Source organism: Cornus florida, unplaced genomic scaffold (assembly GCF_030987335.1).
Source record: "Cornus florida cultivar Cherokee Brave unplaced genomic scaffold, ASM3098733v1 CherokeeBrave_3.0.0_Hap2_Chr06, whole genome shotgun sequence".
NCBI classification, from domain to species: Eukaryota; Viridiplantae; Streptophyta; class Magnoliopsida; order Cornales; family Cornaceae; genus Cornus; species Cornus florida.
This window is the reverse complement of record NW_026775576.1, coordinates 66,900,964-66,925,577: the sequence shown is the minus strand read 5'-3', so window position 1 is coordinate 66,925,577 and position 24,614 is coordinate 66,900,964. Positions and strand designations below refer to the sequence as shown.

The window sequence follows — 24,614 nt, the reverse complement described above, 5'->3', positions numbered from 1 at the left end:
TTTTTCATCCATCCAAACTCTAAAAAAATTTAAAAATTCTATTTCCTTTCTTTTCTAATTGATTACATCTAACCGAATGAACCCTTAACCTATTTGATAGTCGGAAAGTTTCTATCCAACGGAGTGGGCTAATACTAGTAATAATTTTTTTTATTTTTTTATTTTTTTATTTTTTTTTTTGGCTGAGCTTAAATTGGGTATAGTAAAAAAATAAAATAAAATTTTGGAGTGGGCTCCACCAGTGTGCAGGATCCACACTTAAACTTATCTACTGTATCAAGTGGATAAAAACTTCCTGATTTATATTATTCGCCCAAGAGATATATCTGTTATGATAGGTACACATACAATACGAGCCAATCTAGTGCAATGCAACAGAAGATGTGGTAACAATAAATTACAATTTGCTTCACTTAATTTGGTGACATCACTTACCTTTAGATCATTTAACACATCACTCTTATGTTGAGCATAAATAATAATTATAATACATTCTCCTGTTGCGGGAGAAACAATTCAATGTTCTATATTTTCTATGAGATAATATAACTAGCAGAAAATGGCAGGCGGGCTACATAGATATTTACATTCTATATTAGCGACAACAATTGGTTCAAGAAAAATCAAAATTTGCATACATTGCCAGCCTAAGAGGAGTATCTAGGATTATACTGCCACCTTCTATGATAGAAGTGGCGATTCGATGTTATCAACATTAGCCTCCAAATCATTCTTTGGTGGTGCTTCTGGTTTTAGCATCCAAGCACAACCAAGGGCAATCACCTGAGATGACGAATAGTGCAGTCAGGTTGTGTGTTTGTTGTGTGTGTGTGTGTGTGTGTGTGTGTGTGAGAGAGAGAGAGAGAGGAGGCTTACCATGAATGACGATGCACAGATAATACTGAAACCTTTGCAGTCGAAAGGCGCATTGCTGGACAGGAACAATGCTGAGACAACATATGGTCAGCAGTTAGGCAAGTTAGTTGAAATGGTCCTGATGTTCAACTGAAACAAACAGAAAAATCAACTTACATGTCAATGGACTAATTGCAAGTGGTGATAACAAACTTGATATTGATTCCACACCAGCAATAAACCCCTGTGCTTTCCCCTGTGATTCATATTGGACTTAGAAGACGATAGAAGAATGTGAAGTATGTGAAACTGAATTGCAATGAAAATTTTTCGACCAAGACACCGAAGTCAAGCAAGGAAGCAGACTGAATTTTAAAATTTTAAGGCTGTTGTTGTTATGCCCCAAACTTGTCTTGGCTTCGGTTTTTGCCATGTCTATAAATCTGAATGATATTTAATGACACTGTGTAGGGATGCACTGTGACTTCACAAACCTGATCGTTCGAGCTTGAAGCTTTTGATACAATAGCATAAGTCTGTCATATCAAGAAATCAACAGAAAGAAGGAAAAAATATCATATTTGACATAAATTGATTGACATATTTTTCAGACAAAATGGATAGTCGTGGGAAATATACTTACAGCAGGTTTAACAAGGCAATAGATGACTCCAAATGAAGCACTCAAGTATGGTACCTGTTTGGCATTGTTTCAATAAGCAACAAATTTGAAACCTTAAATGCAAACATCTGTATTTTTTCTGCTAATGTAAGAATTTTAGTTTCGAAACAGATAATAGTTTCACATTTATTAGGGAGTAAAAATACATACCCAAGAAGCCCATGCCAAGCCATAAAGCAATGCCTGCACAAAAGTAATGAACCCGACATAAAAATCCACTAAATATGCGCTGCAATAAGATGAAGTCCACAGGCTCAGGGATTGAATTCAGCTAGCATTGAAAACCTTACATAAGCTATTGATGCAAGTAAGGATAAGCAAAGTATCACTTTCTCTCCGACCAATGGATTGAGTAGAGGAAGCACCAACATCTTAAAGCAAACCGCAAAATGAAGCATATGGTTAGGGGACAAATTATTGAGGAATAATTGGAATAAGGGCACACAACGAAAATATTCAACAGATAATAAAAACAATTTGTTCGTGTGCAGTCATTATTGTTCATAAATGGATTCAGATTTGAGACACGCGCGATCTTCAGTATCAAGTTTCAAGCATGTTACATGCTTTCAGGATCTCTAAAGTAAAATATCAGAGAAAGAACCGCCAAAAGGAAAACCTGAGACACAATTGATCCTATTCCCACCATCATCAAAATTTCTGAAAATTGATTTTTGTTGAAACCAAAAGCCGACTTCAGATAGTACTGCAGACATAAAAGAAAGTTACATGAGTGTTTAGATAATGTTATAATTAAGTCATTTGTAGAATATTGAAATTATGAAATTTTGTGCAGCTTCTAATGATCAACATACCAGTAAGACACTGCTGATGCCCGTCATTCCCAACTCATAGAAGAAAGAAACAAGAGAAATGCCCTTCAGCGTTGGACTGAAGTAAAATGAGGTCAGGCAAACAGAATGTCACACTTTGTCCACATTAAAATTTCTATAGAGAATAAAATAATATGTTGTTGCAATGCTTCTACGTATCCACAAAAATCAATCTGGCATACAAACAGACATACCTGTTGATGAAAATAATTGCGGCATATTTCATTGAGTTATATCGTTCCTGAACAACTTCGAATGCCTTGTGCAAGCAAAATGCACTTTTGTCCTGTTTGGGAGTCAGATGAACTGTCTCGGGCAGAAACAGTTGAATGTAGACCGGACAAAAGATCAAGAGAGCTATCGAAACCTGAAACAGGAAGGTCCATCAGTATTAACTAGTACCAATGATAGAGAGAAACAGCATGAGCAAATGCTATAGTTTCAGCACCAACATGCCTCGAAAATGTAATCTTCAGGAAGGAAGCGCGCTAGGACATTTCCCAATACGTGCGAAGCAGAAAAGAGACCTGTAATCCAACTGAAAACTGCAGCCCTCTTACTGTCATCAATAACGTCTGCCTGCAAGAGGAAGATCAAAGCTGATACCCCGTCGTTCCACGCCATGATTTTTTAAAGGTTGAATAGAACAAAAATTCTTACGGCATATGCAGCAGCAATGCAGAAAAGGCTCCCTGAACTTATAATATTTGAAAATGTACGGATCACGTAATAAGCATACACAAATTCCTTTGACTCGCTGATCGCAAGTAAACCTGAAACAAGAGCATGAAAAGATCAGTCATAGGAAACCTTGTGAATACTTGCAGCAAGACTAGAGGCAGAGTGTAATATGCAAAGTAGTGTCCTTTCAATGAATGACCATCAAGAGATGATAAATAGGCCATGAAATTTGTCTTCTGCTTTCAGGAAAATATTTTTGTTTCTTCAAAGCTAAGGACTAATTGAGAGGTAGCTTATCCATTAATCATATTTACCTATTTGTCATTATTGTTCGCGTATATATTCTCTGTCCATTAGGAACATTTTAGATATTCAAAGACTAATTTGAAAATTTAATAATTTAAAAGGGGGCCGGGTTGGAAGCAAAATGTGCTTAACAGGAAAGTAGCTAGCATTTAACTTTTAAGTGTGATAACGACATAGTAAGTTCAGAAAGAAATTTAAGACGATCTCACCCAAAAGTCAAAGTCAAAATTCTATTACATACCAAAAGGAATTATAGTAGTGGATATTATAATAAGAAGCAGTGGTTTACGCCCATGCTCATCGGAAAGCTGGCCTAGGACTGGAAGCACCACCATCTTGAAAATTCCAACAACCTACAAGAGCAAAGATAAGCCTAAGCCTTGATAGTGCACGGTTGCTATGTTGACTAATCTGGCTAACATTGAACTGGGTAAAATGAAATGGATGAATAATTGAAAAATGAGATTATTCAGGAATACCCCATTGAATACTGAGATTACGCATTCAATTTCTGGTAGTAGTAGATCCATAATCAAAAACGTGTTTGTGATTGTTCCAGAAAAAATGAAAAAAAAGATACGATAGATCTAAGACAGTTACTATATGAAGTCTATCCAATGCTAGGTGCAGAGATGCATAATGGATCAATATGAGCAAAACAAAAAGGAGATTGAGAAGCTCACTTTTATCGCTGCTTTAATCATAAATCCATACATCAAAATTAAACAAATTATCAACATGAACATTGTCCTGCCTTATCTTCCAATTTCTAGTTTCCAGAAAAAAGCTCATTCCTGTTGGGATAAGGCATGTCCCAACTGTTTGGACCAAAAACATCCGAACGCTAATCTATATGTTGACCAAATACAACTGATACAAAACAAAATAACATTGGAAAGCTCGGTTTTTATCACCGTTATAATAAATTCCACAAATCAAAATTTTATTCTTGAAAATTGAAAACTCAAAAGCTCGGACATAAACCAGGGAATCAAGCTTGCTGCATAGTAATAACATGATTTGTATGTCCTTCACCCTTCCTAAAAACACAATCGCATTCGCGCACATTTGATGGATTAAAGGAGTTCCAAAGAGAGAATTGGATCAGTTTTTTGTTGTTACTGCCCTTTTCTTCTTACTTGCATTTTCTCATACACCTTAGGTGCACTAATGGGGTAGGGTTCTCATAGACCTCACAAAACAACTCACAATTTCTACTTTTGCTTCTTCATCCCAATTTCAACAACTTAGCTGTATCTAAATCATTTGGGTTTTACATAATAGTCTAATACAATAAAAATAACTAGTATAAATTTAACATGCTAAAGCAATTAATTTAACAGAAAAACATCAAAACAGTAGCAGTTTTTTTTTTCTTTAGTAGCAGGTATTTGTTAATTCAAAATATGGATAATGATCATGTCATGGACTAAATATATCATTTCTTAAATACTTTAATTTTATATGGTACACCTACTTGATTATGAAAGTGACAGATCCTTTTTTTTCAAATGTTATGTATATGGCAAGTTTGAAAATCCAACCAAACGCTTAAAAACAGACCGACCACAAGTATGACATCAACAGGACCCATACACAAAATTATATAACATATACTTTATTCATGAGCAACCATGGCCTTTTTTATTTCATTTTTAGTAGGAAACTCTTCCCAAATCCAATGAATCAAAATCCATTGACATTAAGCAAAAGACAAAAAAAAGTCCCCACTATAATGGAACAACCTCAGCTTTGTAAAATGAACAAAACAAAATCAAATTGTAATATTTTCAATTTTTCCCATTTTTCATTTCTGAGATTTTTCTGTCTTTGTCTCGTTTTGTGAACCGGACACTGCGGAGTGTGCCGGTTGTGTCCGATAGTTGGTTGAGACATTTCATTACGTCCAAGACTATTTGAAATGCTAAGGTTGCCATTTTTGCATTTTTTTCATTTTTCAGGCCCAACGATCCTGAGCAGGACCCGCAACCGGATTTGTTGTGTACTGGAGTTGCGTCACGGGTTCATTGCATTGTTATTTTGCACAATTTCATGGTAGTGTGTTAATTTGTGTGGTTAGGATTTAAAAGATATATATATACACATATTTGTGGTGGAAAATAAATAGTAAAAAAAATATATTAAAAGCAAGTGGGCCCCACCATTTCATTAAATCATCTCAAAGGCCATTAGGCCATATGCAACCATCAGATTCTCTCTCTCACGGCTCAACTCTCTCTCTCTGTTTTGTTTTCTTTTTCTTTTCTTTGAGCTTCAATTGTTCGTCTTCACTTGCCGGCCAATCGGTAGGGATTCCGGTCTTGGTTCCTTAACGGAAAACGTTTCTCTCATCGTTCTCTATCACATAATCAAAGGATTTATTTTTCAGAGGAGCGATGATTATTTTATGAATTTTTGAAATTTTAGAGTCGGATTCCGGAGCTGACCCTTGGAACAGTAGAATCTCCTCGTCGACGGCTACGTTCCCACCGAACAGTTTTCTGTTCCGAAGCCGTTGAGCGGCGTTGACTTTTGTTGACCGGCATTGACCGCGTTGACCGGCATTGACTTTTCCGGCTGGGGATGTATTTTGGCTACTTTTGAGGTAGGCGTGCTCTAATTCACAATTTCTTAGGTTCTATGTGAGTTTTCCTTCTTAAATTGACTATAAGCATGTTTAATTTCAGTTATTTTGACTATGTGATTGTGGTTGACTATATGTAAAATGGTGGATGTATGCTATGTGATTAATGAGTTTGTAAATTTAGTTATATCCTTGTAGTGAAGAAGCATGCTTAGAAATGACAAGTTGTTTACTTTATGTATTTCAATTGCCATGAAAATTTGATGTCATAATCGTAGAAGTAAATGTTTAAAATATTCTTTTACAAGCTGTGATTATGATATGGGTAAAATGTATGGAATATGGTTGTTGAATTTGACATTTGGAATCATGAAGCATTCATTGGTAAAGAAAAAAGGGGAAAAGTATATATATTTTTTTTAAAACCAATGAGATTATTTTGGGGAAAAGTTTTTGAAAAGTGTTTGTAAAAACCCGAACGCCTAAGAGGCGCTTAGTGGTCCGTGGTGTTAGTGTAGTCTAGAGAGGGGACTAGGGAGAGACCCTAATGTGGTTGAGCTAACCAGGCCGGATGCGACGCCTTGGAGGTGCCTTGTGGTCATGGATGGTTAGCCAATCCTCCTTTCGTGACGCCTTGGAGGTGCCTTAGGTCGGATTACACTAACGGTTTGAAAGTTGAAACGGTATGGTTTCGGAAACGGGGAGTGACATTGCGTGGCATGGCACATCATTGGCATACGTAGTGCATTTGGTAATTGGTTGAGATATGTATGTTTGTTGATGATACAGTGGTTTTACTTGACTCCCGATATATGATCCCGTTCTCTTACTTTCTATTCTCTATGTGGATTCACGGGGTCATAAAAAGTGCGTCTTAGACACTTTCTACATAGCGTTTAGCTCACCCCATCATTTTAACATTTTTTAGGTCACGGGAAAGAAGTGGCGGACGACGTTCCTCCATAGGTTTTGATGGGTTAGTGGACTGTTTGATATATTTTGTAGCTATAATCTCATCTTATTATTATTATTATTATTAATTATAAATTCCTAGGATGACACGTATATTATGTACTGATATAGGAAAGGACGGTAACGTTTTTAGTGGACCTCGGGTTCAGGTAAGGACCCGGTTAGCGATTCGGACCCTCGAGTTCGGGTCGTTACACAAATGATCCAAAATCAGTCAACTAGAACTTCTTGTCATCCACTAAATTTTAATATTGATCCTATAATTAAAATCCTGAATGTACAATACCAATGGGCACTAGTTCAGACGGTATAAATTTTCATCTCCAAATAGAGATGTTGGTTGTTCGAGCCTCGATAGAGGCATAATATATATAGTGTGTGGGTGTGTGTTTGCTTGACCTTTCGGAAAAGAAAAATAATAATAATAATCCCTCAATGTACAATATATTACATAAAATTAAAATAAAATAAAAAATGTATCAGCATTCATAATCACCAATCCCTCCTAATATTAATGGGCCAAGCCAATATAAACTATCGTCCTTCAAAAGGGAGGTGAGGTATTCAAGCCCATAGAGAGGTGAGATATTCAAGCCCCGTAGAAAGCATTTGTGTCACTCTTAATACATTAATTTATATAAATTCCCAAATCTATATAGCCAATAAATCCAAATTTAGATTTTTTGGAGAATAGTTTTTTATTTTTTATTTTCAAGAGAATAGAAATGAAAATTAAAATATTGTACAACTTATTTGATATTTTTAAAATAAAAAAAAATTATTTTATAAAAAAATCAAAATAAAACTTGTTTTCATATAACGATTTTTTATAATTATCTTAAATCAGTTCTATTCTTAAGAACTCTTACCTGAACTACCCAAAGTTTCTTGCATCCCTAACTTCTAATATATGATATAAAATGCAAAACAGAAAATTAATAATGGTAGACGCACTTATAAAAGTATGCCACCAAACCAGTACTAAAGAAAGTTAAAAAGGTGTAACCAAGATCAACGACCAGAAATATGAAAGAAATAAATTGAAGCTCTGTTTGGTTTCCGAGAAATTGCAGGAAAATGAAAAGAAAAATAAGGATGAAGGATTATGAACCAGTAAACAAATATTTTTATCATCTAAAAGAAAAACCTGACAATGTTACCGATCAAACAGTGTTTTTAGCTAATTGGGTTCCATTTCACTTTTTGGTGCACGTAAACGACAAGAAATATAATAATCAAAATTTTGTAAAATATAACAAGAGAACGGAAAAAAAAAAGTAAAACATATACATAGAGAGAGTGTGAATGGAAATCATATTAAATCACCTCACCGATCTACAGTCGCCTCAGTGCCTCTACTGAAATTTTATATTATTATATTTTATATCTTTAAATTTATATTATTTTTACATTTATGTTTATAAAATTTTAAAATTACTTCCACTAAAATTATAAAAAAATATCTTTATATAAATTTACTTGCCCCTCATATGAAGTTTTAGATAATTCTGACCAGCGTGTTGATCAAACAAGATAAAGTTTAACCCGCAGGGTGACCCATGATTAAGGATCTTGACTAGCCTTACACCCAAATCGAAGAGTGCGTGCGATCGGTGAGATCTCATCGCCGGAAAACCAGTTTGGGGCTGATCGCCTGCGAGTGGGTCAGTTTCTGGGGCTAAGCCGCCGCGCTCGAGGAGGGGTGGCCGGCGTTGAGTTGGACGGCGGGCCAGAACTAATGGTAGGGGTTCAACAAGTGGTCGGCGGCGGCGGAGACAAAAGTTGTCGTTAGGAGAAGAGAGAAAACGATCGGTGAGAGCTCTTCGACGGAAGAACCAGTTTGGGGCCGATTGAAAACGAAGAGAGAGAAACTTATACAGTATCTGATAAATGGTGCTGACGTGTGCTTCTGATTAACGCTGATTGTATTTTTTTGTTGATTGGTCAGGAGCCTAAGTTAGTCATAAATAAATAAATAAATTTATCCCAAGCTTGTTTATATCAAAAGTTTGCCAGCGATCAGAATTTTCATTCGTTAACTTCTATGATTTAAAATCCAAAGCTTTTGTACATAAAATTAATAATTTTATAGGAAAATTTTAAGTTTGGTTCCCAGAAAATTTGCAGGAAATAGAAAAAAAATACAAGGACTAAGGAATATGAATCTTGAAAAAAAAAAGGAGGAGTTTTAGTTTTAGAGAGTGTGTAATTTGTAGAGAAAGGGAGGGAGAGTACCGTCTGCTGAATACCGTTGATGTAAATAACTTGAGAACAGGCGGAGTTTCCGGGACAGAGAGCTCTGGTGGTGACATCGACGAGCACCGGAATGGTCATCGTTCCGGCGATCCCGTGAACCAATAAAGGCAACATAAGGTGAAGCAGAGGTCTCAGTTCTCTCACACTCAGCAGCCTTCCCCACCCCATTTCTTTTTTCTATTTCTTTTTCTTTTCTTTTTTTCCCCACAAAAATTGACAAAGTTATAAGAATTCTCTCTCTCTCTCTCTTTATATATACACACACACACACACAGAGGTGGATAGGTTGTTAGAATGTGAAAAAAAAAAAAAAACAGAACAATTGTCAAAAAAAACATTCCCTAGAGAATTTCGAACTTTCGACATTCACAGTATAATTACTTGGATGAAAACTTATCCATAGTTTAAAAAACAAGAGAGACAACACTTGAAGTAGACCGATTGTCTACATACATCTTATTCAGCAAGTTGTGAAGGCAAGTTTCTTGCAACTACGACCCCATCTCAAAAGAAATTTATAGTTTACATCTTATCCACCGAATCATTAAACAACTTAATTAAATTTACTACTTTAACAAGCACTACTAGTTAAACTTCTTAGTTTAAATTATACTAAATCATTGAATAACTTAATTTAAATTGCAAGTTATGATAGGCCTCCGAAAACACAGGGGGAAATAAAAAATTGTTCTCACACAGTGAATTGATTTACTCTCTCTCTCCTGCTATATATATATATATATATATATAATTCACAAAGTGACTAGATCAAAGTCTCTGTGATACAGTGATATCTTGTACCAAATGGATACTTAACTATTCAATTCAAAAACTACCGTTAATTTAAAAACTTAAATTATTAGGTAAAAATAACGCCCAATTATTAGACTTTGAATTGACCGGTTGTTGCAAAGAGAAAAAAAAATAATAAAAAAAAAGTTGACTGGTGTTTGAAAAAAAAAAAAAAAAAAAAATTATTGACTGGTTGTTGCTTGTGCCCATCAATGTTGGAGCTCAGGGTCGCACGTGCTGGTACTTGTCCGTTAATTTGGTGGCTTGATGAAGTCTCATTTTTTACTTAAAAGGTGTTTGATTTGATGATGTCTATTTTTATCAAAATTTTAATAAAATAATGAATTATTAAATTTATTAACAAAATTTAATAAAATAATGAATTATTAAATTTAATAACATCATTATTTATATTCATTTATGTTATTTAAATTAAAATAATATTTCAAGACTTTTTAAGTACAAGTATAACTAACTATTCATTTTAAAAAAAAATGAGGAAGCTTAAAAAAAAAAAAAAAAAAATGGGCTCACGGGCTTTTAACTGGAGAACATAAAAATAGCAAAATATATATTATTCTCTGGTATATATAATAGAAGTGTATATATATTAGATACAATGTATATATTTAAAAAAAAAAAAAAAAGAAAAAAAAAAAAGAAAGAAGAAAATAAAAAGAAAAAGTCCAAATTGTATTACAAAAGAACATGTTTAGAGAAAACTTGCCTTTTAGAACTCCACTAAAATAAAAATTGTTAGAGAACTTGCTTCTTTGAAACTCAATAAAAAAAGAAACTAAATTAGAAAAGAAACTCATTTAGTTGTTTTACATGATTCAGTTATTGGATAAAATAGAAACGTCAAATAAAAAGAAACAATTTTGACGAAAACAATATTATTTGAAGTGTTTGTGAGAAAAAAGTTTTTGGAGAAACTAGTTAAGGCGGGAAACTATATTTTCTATTACGATTCTTTTTCCATCTAACCAAACAAATTCTTAACCTATTTGTTAGTTGGAGAGTTTCTATCTAGTGACGTAGTAAATCTACAGGATCAAGGTCGAATTTAGGAATTGTCAACGGAGTGGGCTAATATTTCTCTGGGTGGGCAAATACTAGTAATAATACAAACATACATACACTTATATATTGGTTGGGTATAGTAAACACCCCCCCGGGCAGCGGGATCCCCAGTGTACAGGATTCACACCTGAATTTACCTACCACATCAAGTGGATAAAAACTCCCTGGTTTACATTGTTCGCCGAAGAGATGTATCTGGTATGATAGATACAAATACAATACGAGCCAATGGAGTGCAACGCAATGGAAGATGTGGTAACAATAAATTAGAATTTGCTTCACTTATTTTCGTGACATCACATACCTTTAGATCATTTAACACACCACTCTTATGTGGAGCATGAAAAATAATTACAATACATTCTCCTGTTGCAGGAGAAACAATTCAATGTTCTATATTTTCTATGAGAGAATGAAACTAGCAGAAAATGGCAGACTACATAGATATTTACATTCTATATTAGCGACAACACTTGGCACAAGAAACATCAAAATTTGATTACATTGCAGCCTAAGAGGAGTATCTAGGATTATACTGCCACCTTCTATGACAGAAGTGGCGATTCAATGTTATCTACATTAGCCTCCAAATCATTCTTTGGTGGTGCTTCTGGTTTTAGCATCCAAGCACAACCGAGGGCAATCACCTGAGATGACGAATAGTGCAGTCAGGTTGTGTGTTTGTTGTGCGTGTGTGTGTTTGAGAGAGAGAGAGAGAGAAGGCTTACCATGCATGACGATGCACAGATAATACTGAAACCTTTGCAGTCGAAAGGCGCATTGCTGGACAGGAACAATGCTGAGACAACATATAGTCAGCAGTTAGGTAAGTTAGTTAAAATGGTTCTGATGTTCAACTGAAACAAACAGAAAAATCAACTTACATGTCAATGGACTAATTGCAAGTGGTGATAACAAACTTGATATTGATTCCACACCAGCAATAAACCCTTGTGCTTTCCCCTGTGATTCATATTGGACTTAGAAGACGATAGAAGAATGTGAAGTATGTGAAACTGAATTGCAATGAAAAAAATTTCGACCAAGACACCGAAGTCAAGCAAGGAAGCAGACTGAATTTTAAAATTTTAAGGCTGTTGGGAATGAGTTTTTCCCCATTTTTATGCCCCAAATTTGTCTTTGCTTGGGTTTTTGCCATGTCTATAACTCTGAATGATATTTACTATGACACTGCGTAGGGATGCACTATGACTTCACAAACCTGATCGTTCGAGCTTGAAGCTTTTGATATAATAGCATAAGTCTGTCATATCAAGAAATCAACAGAAAGAAGGAGAAAATATCAAATTTGACATCATAAATTGATTGACATATTTTCCAGACAAAATGGATAGTCATAGGAAATATACTTACAGCAGGTTTAACAAGGCAATAGATGACTCCAAATGAAGCACTCAGGTATGGTACCTGTTTGGCATTGATTTCAATAAGCAACAGATTTGAAACTTTAAATGCAAACATTCTTTTTCCTGCTAGTGTAAGAATTTTAGTTTTGAAACAGATAATAGTTTGACATTTATTAGTACGAAAAAATACATACCCAAGAAGCCCATGCCAAGCCATAAAGCAATGCCTGCACAACAAAATGAACTCTTTGACATTAAAATCATTTAAATATGCACTGATATAAGATGAAGTCCTCAGGCTCAGGGATTGAATTCAGCTAGTGTTGAAAAACTTACATAAGCTATTGATGCAAGTAAGGATGAGCAAAGTATCACTTTCTCTCCGACCAATGGATTGAGTAGAGGAAGCACCAACATCTTAAAGCAAACAGCAAAATGAAGCATATGGTTAGGGGACAAATTCTTGAGGAATAATTGGAATAAGGGCACACAACAAAAATATTCAACAGATAATAAAAACAATTTGTTCGTGTGCTGACATTATTGTTCATAAATGGATTCAGATTTGAGACACTCTCGCGATCTTCAGTATCAAGTTACAAGCATGTTTCATGCTTTCAGGATCTCTAAAGTAAAATATAAGAGAAAGAACCTCGAAAAGGAATACCTGAGACACAATTGATCCTATTCCCACCATCATCAAAATTTCTGAAAATTGATTTTTGTTGAAACCAAAAGCCGACTTCAGATAGTACTGCAGACATAAAAGAAAGTTACACGAGTTTTTAGATAATGTTATAATTTAGTCATTTGTAGAATATTGAAATTATGAAATTTTGTGCAGCTTCTAACGATCAACATACCAGTAAGACACTGCTGATGCCTGTCATTCCCATCTCATAGAAGAAGGAAACAAGAGAAATGCCCTTAAGTGTTGGACTGAGAAGTAAAATGAGGTCAGGCAAACAGAATGTCACACTTTGTCCACATTAAAATTTCTGTAGAGAATAAAATAATATGTTGTTGCAATATTTCTACGTAACCACAAAAATCAATCTGGCATACGAACAGAAATACCTGTTGATGACAATAATTGCGGCATATTTCATTGAGTTATATCGTTCCTGAACAACCTTGAATGCCTTGTGCAAGCAAAATGAACTTTTGTCCTGTTTCGGAGTCAGGTGAACTGTCTCAGGCATAAATAGTTGAATGTAGACCGGACAAAAGATCAAGAGAGCAATCGAAACCTGAAACAGGAAGCTTCATCAGTATTAACAACTAGGAATGATAGAGAGAAACAGCATGAGCAAATGCTATAGTTTTCTGCACCAACATGCCTCGAAAATGTATTCTTCAGGAAGGAAACGCGCTAGGAGATTTCCCAAGACGTGCGAAGCAGAAAAGAGGCCTGTAATCCAACTGAAAACTGCAGCTCTCTTACTGTCATCAACAACATCTGCCTGCAAGAGGAAGATAAAAGCTGATTCCCAGTATTTCCCCGGCAAGATTTTTTAAAAGGTTGAATTGAACAAAAATTCTTACGGCATATGCAACAGCAATGCAGAAAATGCTCCCTTGACTTATAATATATGAAAATGTACGGATCACATAATAAGCATACACAAATTCCTTCGACTCGCTGATCGCAAGTAAACCTGAACAAGAACATGAAAAGATCAGGCATAGGAAACCTTGTGAACACTTGTGGCAAGACTAGAGGCAGAGTGTAATTTGCAAAGTAGTGTCCTTTCACTGATTGACCATCAAGAGATGATAACTAGGCCATGAAATATGTCTTCTGCTTTCAGGAAAATTATTCTTGTTTCTTCAAAGCCAAGGACTAATTGAGAGGTAGCTTATCCATTAATCATATTTACCAATTGTCATTATGGTTCGCGTATATATTCTCTGTCCATTAGGAACATTTTAGATATTCAAAGACTAATTTGAAAATTTAAAAATAAAATAAAAAGAAAATAAAATAAAATAAAAAGGGGAAGCAAAATGCTTAACAGGAAAGTAGCTAGCATTTAACTTTCAAGTGTGACAACCAAAGAGTAAGTTGAGAAAGAAATTTAAGACGATCTCACCAAAAGTTAAGTCAAAATTCTATTACGTACCAAAAGGAATTATAGTAGTGGATATTGTAATAAGAAGCAGTGGTTTACGCCCATGCTCATCGGAAAGCTGGCCTAGGACTGGAAGCACCACCATCTTGAAAATTCCAACGACCTACAAGAGCAAAGATAAGCATAAGCCTTGATAGTACACCGTTGATATGTTGACCAATCTGCCTAACATTGAACTTGGTAAAATGAAATTGATGAATAATTGAAAAATGAGATTATTCACGAATACCCATTGAATGCTGAGATTACGCATTGAATTTCTGGTAGTAGTAGATCCATAATCAAAAACGTGTTTGTGATTGTTCCAGAAAAAATGAAACAAAAGATACGATAGAGCTGGGACAGTTACTGTATGAGGTCTACCCAATGCTAGATGCAAAGATGCATAATGGATCAATATGAGCAAAACAAAAAGGAGATTGAGAAGCTCACTTTTATCACTGCTTTAATCATAAATCCATACATCGAAATTATACAAATCATCAACATGAACATTGTCCTGCCTTAACCTCCAATTTCTAGTTTCATGAAAATAGCTCATTCCTGTTGGGGTAAGGCATGTCTAAACTGTTTGGAGCTAAAACATCCGAACGCTAATCTATATGTCGACCAAATACAACTGATATAAAACAAAAGAATATAGGAAAGCTTGGTTTTTATCACCATTATAATAAATTCCACAAATCAAAATTTTATTCTTGAAAATTGAAAACTTAAAAGCTCGGACATAGATCAGGGAGTCAAGCTTGCTGCATAGTGATAATCTAATTTGTATGTCCTTCACCCTACCTAAAAACACAATCGCATTTGCGCACATTTGATGGATTTAAGGAGTTTCAAAGAGAGAAATGGATCAGTTTTTTGTTGTTACTGCTCTTTTCTTCTTACTTGCATTTTCTCATACACCTTAGGTGCACTAATGGGGTAGGGTTCTCATAGACCACACAAAACAACTCACAATTTCTACTTTTGATTCTTCATCCCAATTTCAACAACTTAGCTGTATCTAAATCATTTGGGTTTTGCAAAATAGTCTAATACAATCAAAATAACTAGTATAAATTTAACATGCTAAGGCTATTAATTTAACAGGAAAACATCAAAACAGTATCAGATTTTTTTTTTTTTTTTTTTTTTTTTTTTAGTAGCAGGTATTTGTTAATTCAAAATATGGATAATGATCATGTCATGGACTAAATATATCATTTCTTAAATATTTTAATTTTATATGGTACACCTACTTGATTATGAAAGTGATACATCATTTTTTTTTTTCAAATGTTATGTATATAGCAAGTTTGAAAATGCAACCAAAAGCTTAAAAACAAATAGACCACAACTACGACATCAATAGGACCCATACACAAAATTATATAACATATACTTTATTCATGAGCAACCATGGCCTTTTTTATTTCATTTTTAGTAGGAAACTCTTCCCAAATCCAAAATGAATCAAAATCCATTTACATTAAGCAAAAGACAAAAAAAAGTCCCCACTATGATGGTCAGTCCATAAAGATAAGGTATCTTTAATGAGCCCTCACCCAGCTACATGGATTCTCACCCTTAAGACTAATGGAACAACCTCAGCTTTGTAAAATAAATAAAACAAAATCAAATGATCCTAAATCAGTCAATTAGAACTTTTCATCCACTAAATTTTAATATTGATCCTATAATTACAACCCTCAATGTATAATACCAATGGGCACTAGTCCAGACGGTATAAATTTTCATCTCCAAATGGAGAGATTGGTTGTCCGAGTTTCGGTGGAGGCATAATATATACAGTGTATGGGTGTGTGTTTGCTTGACCTTTCATGAAAGAGAAAAAAATATATAATCCCTCAAGCCCATATAAACTATCCTCCCTCAAAAGGGAGGTGAGGGATTTAAGCTCCATGGAGAGCATCTGCGTGTATCAGTATTTACTTAACCAGAAAAAATATTTGCTCCTAATATGTTAATTTATATAAATAGCCAAATTTATATAGCCAATAAATCCAAATTTAGTTTTTTGGAGAATAGTTTTTTATTTTTAAGAGAATAGAAATGAAAATTAAAATATTGTACAACTTATTTGAATTTTTTTATAAAAAAAATTATTTTATAAAAAATCTCAAAATAAAACTTATTTTCATATAATGTTTTTTAATGATTATCTTAAATCAGTTCTATTTGTAAGAACTCTTACCTGAACTATACATACCCAAAGTTTCTTGCATCTGCACTAACTTCTAATATATGATATAAAATGCAAAACAGAAAATTAATAGTGGTAGACACACCTACAAAAGTATGCCACCAAACCAGTAATAAAGAAAGATAAAAAGGTGTAACCAAGATCAACCACTAGAAATATGAAAGAAATAAATTGAAGCTCCATTTGGTTTCTGAGAAATTGCAGGAAAAGGAAAAGAAAAATAAGTATGAAGGATTATGAATAAGTAAACAAATATTTTTATCATCTAAAAGAAAAACCTGACAATGTTACCACTCAAACAGTGCATTTAGCTAATTGGGTTGCTTTCATTTAACTTTTTGGTGAACCTAAACAACAAGAAATATAATAATCAAAATTTTCTAAAAACATAACAAGAGAGAAAAAAATAAATAAATAAATACAACACAATATATAGGGTGTGTGTGAATGGAAATCATATTAAATCATATATTAGCCAATGTCATTGACAATTTTTGATTTTGCCCAATTTAAGGGTCTCAGACTAGCCTTAAACTCCATCGTCGTGAGCTCGACTCGAGATATGCATTTTAGAGAGAGAATTCAATTTCTAGAGAGAGAAGATGAGAGGAGGCCAGGAATACCGTTTGCTGAATACCATTGATGTAAATTGCTTGAGAACAGGTGGATTGTCCGGGACACACAGCTTTGGTGGTGACATCGACGAGGACCGAAACGGTCATCTCTTCGGCGACCCAGTGAACGCAGAGAGGCAACAGCAGGTGAAGCAGAGGTCTCAGCTCTCTCACACACAGCTTCCACCCCATCTCTCTTAATTTCTTAATTATTTCACAACTCGATCACCAAGTTATATAGAGAAATAGACATATTTATATAATTAATTCAAGATAAATTAGATAATAACCGTCTCTCTCTCTCTCTTTCTATATATAGACGTGGATATATATATATATATATATATACAAACGTATAGAGTAAGAAGGTGGTTGGAAATTTCTCAAAAAAAAAAAGGCGGTGCGGTTGGAAGGTGACTAGCACAGGCTCGCACGTGCTGAAGTGTGTCAGTCACGTGCAACCGACTGACCTTTAATTGGGCGGTCTATAATTTTGTTGGTAACAGGAGTTCAACAATGAAAATAAGAGTAAGGTTTGTTACATTTTATGAGAAGATTGTGAAGCAAGGCATGAATCTCCGAAACATACTTTATAGAACACCGTTGAAATTTTTTCTCAACACACACCAGATATATATGACAATTATTGAGAGAATTCGAACTTTCGACATTTACAATGTCCTTTAAGAAAATTTAATTATAACTCTTCCACTTGATAAAAACAAGAGACATTACTTGAACTAGATGTTCCGTGATTATCTATATAAATATATATATACACAAATTTTATTCAGCAAGTGTATAGGCAAGTTTCATGCAACTACCACCCCATCTCAAAATAAGTTTACATCTTTATCTAACGGATCATTGAACAACTCAATTTAAATTAACAACTTTAACAAGTACGAGCTAGTTAAACTTCTTAATTTAAATAATACTGAATTATTGAATAACTCAACTTAAATTAGAATTTATATATCATAAGGCCTCCCAAAACAAAGATTTGAATAAAAGCCGAATGTATCCGGCACAACCAAATGCTTTCGATCATGTGTAGAAGATATGATATATTAATGCGATGGTTAGAGTAATGGATCATTGGAGAAGTGTCCCGACCAACATCTCATAAATGGTCCCGGAACATTATTTGTTTGTTTGTGTTAATTTAGGTTTTTGCGGCTGTAGTAGAGGCTAAACTGGGCAACGGTGGCCGGAAAAGCGGAGGGAATCGGAACAGCGAGAGGTTGAATCGGCGCTCGAAGTCCTTCTGAAACTTTAATTTCCAATCAGTAGTCGGACTCTGATTCTCCACAAGCACTCCAATTTTCTCGCAAATTCGTCACAGTCACGAACTCGGAGGAACCAAGTCGAAGAGTGCGTGCAATCGGTGAGACCCCTTCGCCGTAAAAACCAGTTTGAGGCTGATCGACGGCGAGCGGGTCAGATTCTGGGGGTAAGCCGCCGCGCTCGAGGAGGGGTGGCCGCGTTGGGTTGGACGGCGGGCCAGAAGTAATGGTAGGGGTTCAACAAGTGGTCGTCGTCCGCGGCGGCGGAGGCGGAGACAAAAGTCGTCGTTGGGAGGAGAGAGAAAACGATCGGTGAGAGGTCTTCGACGGAAGAACCAGTTTGGGGCTGATTGGCAGCGAATGGGTCAGTTTCTGGAGGGGTAAGCAGCCCAGGACGGGTGGCCAGCGTTGGGTTGGATGTCGGGCTAGAAGTGATTGTCGGGGTTCAACAAGTGGTGGTCATCGTCGTCATCGGAGACAAAGTCGTGAGGGGAGAGAAAACGAAGAGAGAGAAACTCATTCTGATCAAAGGTACTGACGTGTGCTTCTTATTAACGCTGACTGTATTTTTTGTTGTTGACGTGGTCTGATATGATTGGTCAGGAACCTAAGTTTTGTCATAAATAAAAAAAAAAAAAATAAAATAAAATAATTGTTGGCTACCAATTACTATATCCAAAGTTTGTCAGCTACCAGAATTTTCATTCGTTAACTCCTATGATTTAAAATCCAAAGCTTTTGTACATAAAATTAATAATTCTAAAAGAAAATTTTCCGTTTGGTTACCTGGAAAAGTTGCAGGAAAACGAAAATTAATACAAGGACTAAGGAATGTGAATCTTGAAAAGGAGGAAAAAAAAAAAAAGAGGAGTTTTAGAGAGATCAGAATGTAATTTGTAGAGAGAGAGAGGGAGGGAGAGTACCGTCTGCTGAATACCGTTGATGTAAATAACTCGAGAACAGGTGGTGTCTCCGGGACAGAGAGCTCTGGTGGTGACATCGACGAGCACCGGAATGGGAATCACTTCGCCGATCCCGTGAACGAATAAAGGCAACAGAAAGTGAAACAAAGGTCTCAGTTCACTCACACTCAGCAGCCTTCCACCCATTTCTTTTTTTCTATTCCTTTTTCCCACAAAAATTGACAAAGTTATAAGAATTCTAACTCTCTCTCTCTCTATATATATGTACGTGTAGAGAGAGAGAGAGAGAGAGAGGTGGACCGGTAGTTGGAATGAGGTGGACCCGGTAGTTGGAATTTGAAAAAAAAAAAATGACACCTAACAATTGTCAAAAAATAAAAAATAAAAATAATACAGAATTTTAATTTTCTTCATAATTATAGAGATATGATAATATCTCAAACTAATCTTATAATTAAAAAGGTAATTTTGGGAATTACAATCACTTTTATTTTTTCTAAACTTATAAAGCAATATTTTTTCGCAACTTTCTTGAAAAATTTTCTCAAGAATTTCGAAAAACAAAAGAAAACACTTGAAGTAGACTGTGCGTTCGAACATCGAATTGATTTTTTTTTTTTTTTCCCTAATTGATATTCACGTACACACGTCTTTTCTGATAATTGAATCCCTAACCTTAGTAAGAGACTAATACCATTAGGCTACTGACATGTTGGTCATGACAAATTGATTTACTAACTCTCTCTGTGTATATATATTAGATATTTATACAACTCACAAAGTGACTAGACCAAAGTGGCCTAATGGTATTTTATAACGGATGAGTGTTTAATAATTTGACCCAAAAGCTATTCCTAACCCAACAACTTAAGTTATTAAGTGAACTAACACCCCATTCATATATACCACACGTTCACTTTTCATCCGGATGCAGAAGTAGCTCTCTCATATATACCAAGCATTCACTTTTTTTTTTCGAAAAAAAAAGAAAGTTGACTGGTAGTTGTAAATTTTAACAAAAAAGAAAAAATTGACTCGTTGCGCGTGCCCCATCAATGCTGGAGCTCAGGGTCGCACTCACTGGGGCTTTCTTGTGACCGTTAATTTGGTGGATTAATTTTTGGTTGGAATTCTAAAATAGAAAGTTCAGACCCCAATTAGCAATATTATCTTCAACAATCACTTTTGTAAATATTGAATAAAAATACAACCTCTAGTTTTATCAAAGTGATTAACATAATTAAATTTTATCATTGAGTGTAACACTTGGAACAAGATATTGTATTTTTAATTATCTAATACTAATAAAAGTGGCTATTGAATATTATTTATTAGTGAAAAAAAAAATTTATTATTTATTAGAGTTGCACAATATACACATTTATTTGTAGCATTATTCTTTTTTTATTAAGAAAAATATTAATTTATGTTTGAGAGTATTAAATTGGCATTTTAAATTTAAAATTAAAAAAAATTAAAATTAAATTTCTTTTAATTCTAAACTCAAAACTCGGAATTTATGTTTGGAAACATACCATCAGGATTCAGGACTAAACCCGTGAAGTTTACAACGCCACTGGATTGGGCTCTTTAGACCCGTGAAGGACTAAAATATTTCCAAAGATTTACGGATTTACCCTATTAATTTGGAAAAGAGAAGGTTGGATATCACTTCCTAATACATGCAGTCCCATCCCACATAAACCGAAAAATTGTCAAAAAAATAGTTCCTAGAGAATTTCGAACTTTCTACATTTAGAATATAAATTAGTTAGATGAAAACTTATCCATCGTTTAAAAAACAAGAGAGACACCACTTGAAGTAGACCGTGGCTGATTGTATACATAAATATATACATGCATTTTATTCAGCAGGTGTATAGGCAAGCAAGCACTAGTTAAACTTCTTAATTTAAACAATACCGAATCATTGAATAATTTAATTTAAATTGCGAGTTATGAAAGCCCTCCGAAAACAAAGGGTGTAATAAAAAATTATTCTTTGCGAATTGATTTACAAAATTTTTATTTGGTGGTTTATTTTTTATTTTATTTTTTTTGAAAAAAAAAATTTATTTTGTAGGCATACTAATGACACACGTGACTCACCATATATCAATTCTTGACATGAATTCCAATTTAAAGCATATAGGACAGTACTAGTACATTTTGATAAATTATTACACGATTTCAAGGATATTGTTAGCCCCAAACCAATCATCATTTGACATCTAAGCAAATCTATCAAAAATGTGTTGAACTTTATTTAACTTTTTATTTAGGTATCGAATAGTGATTGGTCGAGACCATATAATAATTTTTTATATATTTTAGACATGTAATTATAAATTTTTTTAAAAAAAAGTGAAATAAAACTTACACAATTGTTTATGTGTCAATCAGTGATTCCGCCTGGTTGATGTGGCATATTAATGTTTGTAGGTGTTAGTATACTGTAGTCCACATGGCAAACGCCACATCAATGACAATAACCCACATAGCGTGATTAAATGGTCAACGGACTATGCCACATCAGTCAAAATTGCCCACATTTTACAATTAACAGATAAATTAAGTTACCACGTCATTAACATAGAAGGTCAAAAACTTAAAATATTGAGTTATGAGTAAGACTCGGAACTATTTGGGATTCAAGAAGGTACTCGATTTGGTGTAGGGATGGCAACGGGGCGGGTTTAGAGCGGGTTTCTCTAAATCCCGCCCCGCCCCTTTTAATTTTTATCAAGTCCATGCCCGCCCCGAGATCCGCGACGGGTTGGATTTTCATATCCAATCCCGCCCCGTTAGGAAATACTGTGCCCCGTGCCCGCCCCACTAACAAATTTTTTTCTCCCACTTTTTGGAACTTAAACTCCTGCTATTTAAATGTGCAAAGCTTAGGAATGACACAACATAAATAAAATTATGTATCCTAATAAATAAATAAAAAATAACATGCACATAACATAATTCAGAGAATATAATAAACAAAAATAAAAGTTTAATACAACCAAATCACAAGAAGTTCTAAGCTCCAACTTCCACCATAATCAAAACAAAAACAAATTTAATACCAAGTTTATATCCCAAATTAGGATTATAAGAGATGGGTAATTGGGTAAGCCGCTAAAATAACTTATTAATATATATATATATATATATATATATATATATATATATATTAAATATAGTTATATGCAGGGCGGGGCGGGGCGGAGCCCCTAGGATATGTATATTGAACCCTTACCCGCCCCGTGACCCTCGACGGGTACAAAATTTGTATTCATATCCGCCCCAACGGTATAACAAGTGTTCCCATATCCATTATTAACGGGGCGGAACGGGGCGGGGCGGGGCGGTAAAAATTGACATCCCTAATTTGGTGGCTGAAGTGTAGAATTCATCAAGTCAATAATTTACAAAACTTATATAGAGAGAGAAATACCATTTTGACTCTCATACAAATTAATTATATCTTAATTAATACTCGATATTACTTTATAATTATTTAAAAAATTAATATTTTTTAATTATTATGGACCCACATGTGATGTCATGGATGACTTCACCCGCTCACTCGACGCAATGGGACTATAGTGACTATGGGTCCCATGATATTAAGTAGCACCATGAGTTCATGACCACTGTGTCCGCAATTTGGCAAATGGTAATAACCACAAGTGTCTTGTCTTGTCTGATATTGCTTTGTCAGCAACCAGAATTTGAGGGTACGAAGAATGAACCGGGCCTCGGTCCATTCGGCCCAGGATTTAGAAGGACCATTAGTTCACTTGCAGAGTGGTTGGCTAGGCCCAATGTTCTGTTGAGCTACCTCAAGGCCCAATCTCTTCAACACTATGAGGATCCCTCCACTCATGGCGGCCCATTAAAGATTGGCCCAAGATTGAGAGTTTTTAGGAAGATTTTAGGACAAATGTACACTTCTATAACTTCTGAAGTTAAGAGAAAGAATGTGAAATGTAATAGATTACTTTCTTAATAGGGACAGAAATTTCTTGCATCTTCACTTATAATAATATGATTTAAAATTCAAATCTTTTGTCCCTAAAATTAAAAATTGTTGAAGAAACTTAGAAAACTTGGCCACTAAACCAGCACCAAAGAAAGATAGAAAGAAGGGTACAACAAATCAAACACCAAGATCAATTCCAGAATTATGAATTAAATAAATTAAAGCTCCGTTTGGTTTCCGGAAAAGAAATACAATTCAGGACTAAGGAATATGAATCGTAAAAAAAAAAAAGGAAGGAGTTTTAGAGAGAGAGAGAGTGTACGTAATTTAGAGAGAGAGAGAGAGAGAGAGAGAGAGAGGGAGAGTGAGTACCGTCTGCTGAATACCGTTGATGTAAATAACTTGAGAACAGGTGGAGTCTCCGGAACAGAGACCTCTGGTGGTGACGTCGACGAGCACCGGAATGGTCATCGCTTCGGCGATCCCGTGAACGAAGAAAGGCAACAGAAAGTGAAGCAGAGGTCTCAGTTCTCCCAAACTCAGCAGCTTACACCCCATCTTTTTCTTTTTCTTTTTTCCTTTCTAATTCTCACAAAGTTAACTTATAAGAATACTGACTCTATCTTTCTGTGTGTGTGTGTATATATATATATATATAGAGGTAGATATTTATACAATTAATTCACGACACAAGTTGAGGTGGTTGGACGGAGAAACATATTTCTTGCAATGACAAGGCTCGAGCGTGTGCCCGTCAAGGTTGGAGCACAGGGTCGCACGTGCCGGAGCGGGCTTTCTTGTGACCGTTTATTTGGTCGATGGCTTGATGAAGTCTCTCATTTTATACTTTAAAAATTGTTGGAATTCTAAAATTGAAAGTCCAGAGCTCAAATACCAATATTGTCTTCAATAGTCACTCTTGTGAATACTGAATAAAAATGGAATTTCTCTTGTTTCATTTCAATGATTGACGGTCATTAAATTTAGTATTTAACACTTCAAACGGGAGATCAATACTAATAAAAGTGGCTATTGAATAGGAGTCTTACTTATTAGAGCATCACCAGCC

At 34.8% G+C, this 24,614-nt stretch overlaps 2 protein-coding genes across 4 annotated transcripts; both read right to left on the bottom strand.

Moving 5' to 3' along the window:
- Nucleotides 1–436: 436 nt before the first annotated feature.
- Nucleotides 437–9,406, bottom strand: LOC132311828 (uncharacterized). Its single transcript, XM_059809952.1, has 14 exons — nucleotides 9,149–9,406; nucleotides 3,599–3,710; nucleotides 3,031–3,143; nucleotides 2,827–2,949; nucleotides 2,565–2,737; nucleotides 2,353–2,428; nucleotides 2,157–2,243; nucleotides 1,828–1,908; nucleotides 1,688–1,720; nucleotides 1,499–1,552; nucleotides 1,350–1,391; nucleotides 1,033–1,111; nucleotides 877–947; nucleotides 437–783 (listed from the first exon to the last, which is right to left on the bottom strand). Exons 1-14 carry the CDS (start codon nucleotides 9,335–9,337, stop codon nucleotides 682–684), a joined length of 1,335 nt encoding a protein of 444 aa, XP_059665935.1. The 5' UTR covers nucleotides 9,338–9,406; the 3' UTR covers nucleotides 437–681.
- Nucleotides 9,407–11,300: 1,894 nt separating this feature from the next.
- On the bottom strand, nucleotides 11,301–24,178 carry LOC132311826 (uncharacterized). Of its 3 annotated transcripts, none has more exons than XM_059809950.1 (14): nucleotides 23,918–24,178; nucleotides 14,535–14,646; nucleotides 13,957–14,069; nucleotides 13,752–13,874; nucleotides 13,489–13,661; nucleotides 13,275–13,350; nucleotides 13,079–13,165; nucleotides 12,748–12,828; nucleotides 12,606–12,638; nucleotides 12,419–12,472; nucleotides 12,267–12,308; nucleotides 11,929–12,007; nucleotides 11,773–11,843; nucleotides 11,301–11,691 (listed from the first exon to the last, which is right to left on the bottom strand). In XM_059809950.1, the coding sequence occupies exons 1-14, from the start codon at nucleotides 24,101–24,103 to the stop codon at nucleotides 11,590–11,592; spliced, it is 1,332 nt and encodes a 443-aa protein (XP_059665933.1). In that variant the 5' UTR covers nucleotides 24,104–24,178; the 3' UTR covers nucleotides 11,301–11,589. The 3 variants fall into 3 exon arrangements, with proteins under 3 accessions (XP_059665933.1, XP_059665932.1, XP_059665934.1); XM_059809949.1 differs by lacking the exon at nucleotides 23,918–24,178 and adding an exon at nucleotides 19,573–19,805; XM_059809951.1 differs by lacking the exon at nucleotides 23,918–24,178 and adding an exon at nucleotides 17,373–17,681.
- Between the last annotated feature and the right edge of the window lie 436 nt (nucleotides 24,179–24,614).

Bases quoted from the DNA above. Each gene is read 5' to 3' on its own strand.
- LOC132311828 (XM_059809952.1), bottom strand. From the start codon at position 9,337: ATGGGGTGGGGAAGGCTGCTGAGTGTGAGAGAACTGAGACCTCTGCTT. The intron at 1,909-2,156 runs GTTTTCCTTTTG...GTTTGCTTTAAG, and splicing joins TAGGATCAATTGTGTCTCAG to ATGTTGGTGCTTCCTCTACT. The intron at 784-876 runs GTAAGCCTCCTC...TCGTCATCTCAG, and splicing joins TCTGTGCATCGTCATTCATG to GTGATTGCCCTTGGTTGTGC.
- LOC132311826 (XM_059809950.1), bottom strand. From the start codon at position 24,103: ATGGGGTGTAAGCTGCTGAGTTTGGGAGAACTGAGACCTCTGCTTCAC. The intron at 14,647-23,917 runs GTACTCACTCTC...TTGCTCTTGTAG, and splicing joins TCAACGGTATTCAGCAGACG to GTCGTTGGAATTTTCAAGAT. The intron at 13,875-13,956 runs GTAAGAATTTTT...TTCCTCTTGCAG, and splicing joins GCATTGCTGTTGCATATGCC to GCAGATGTTGTTGATGACAG.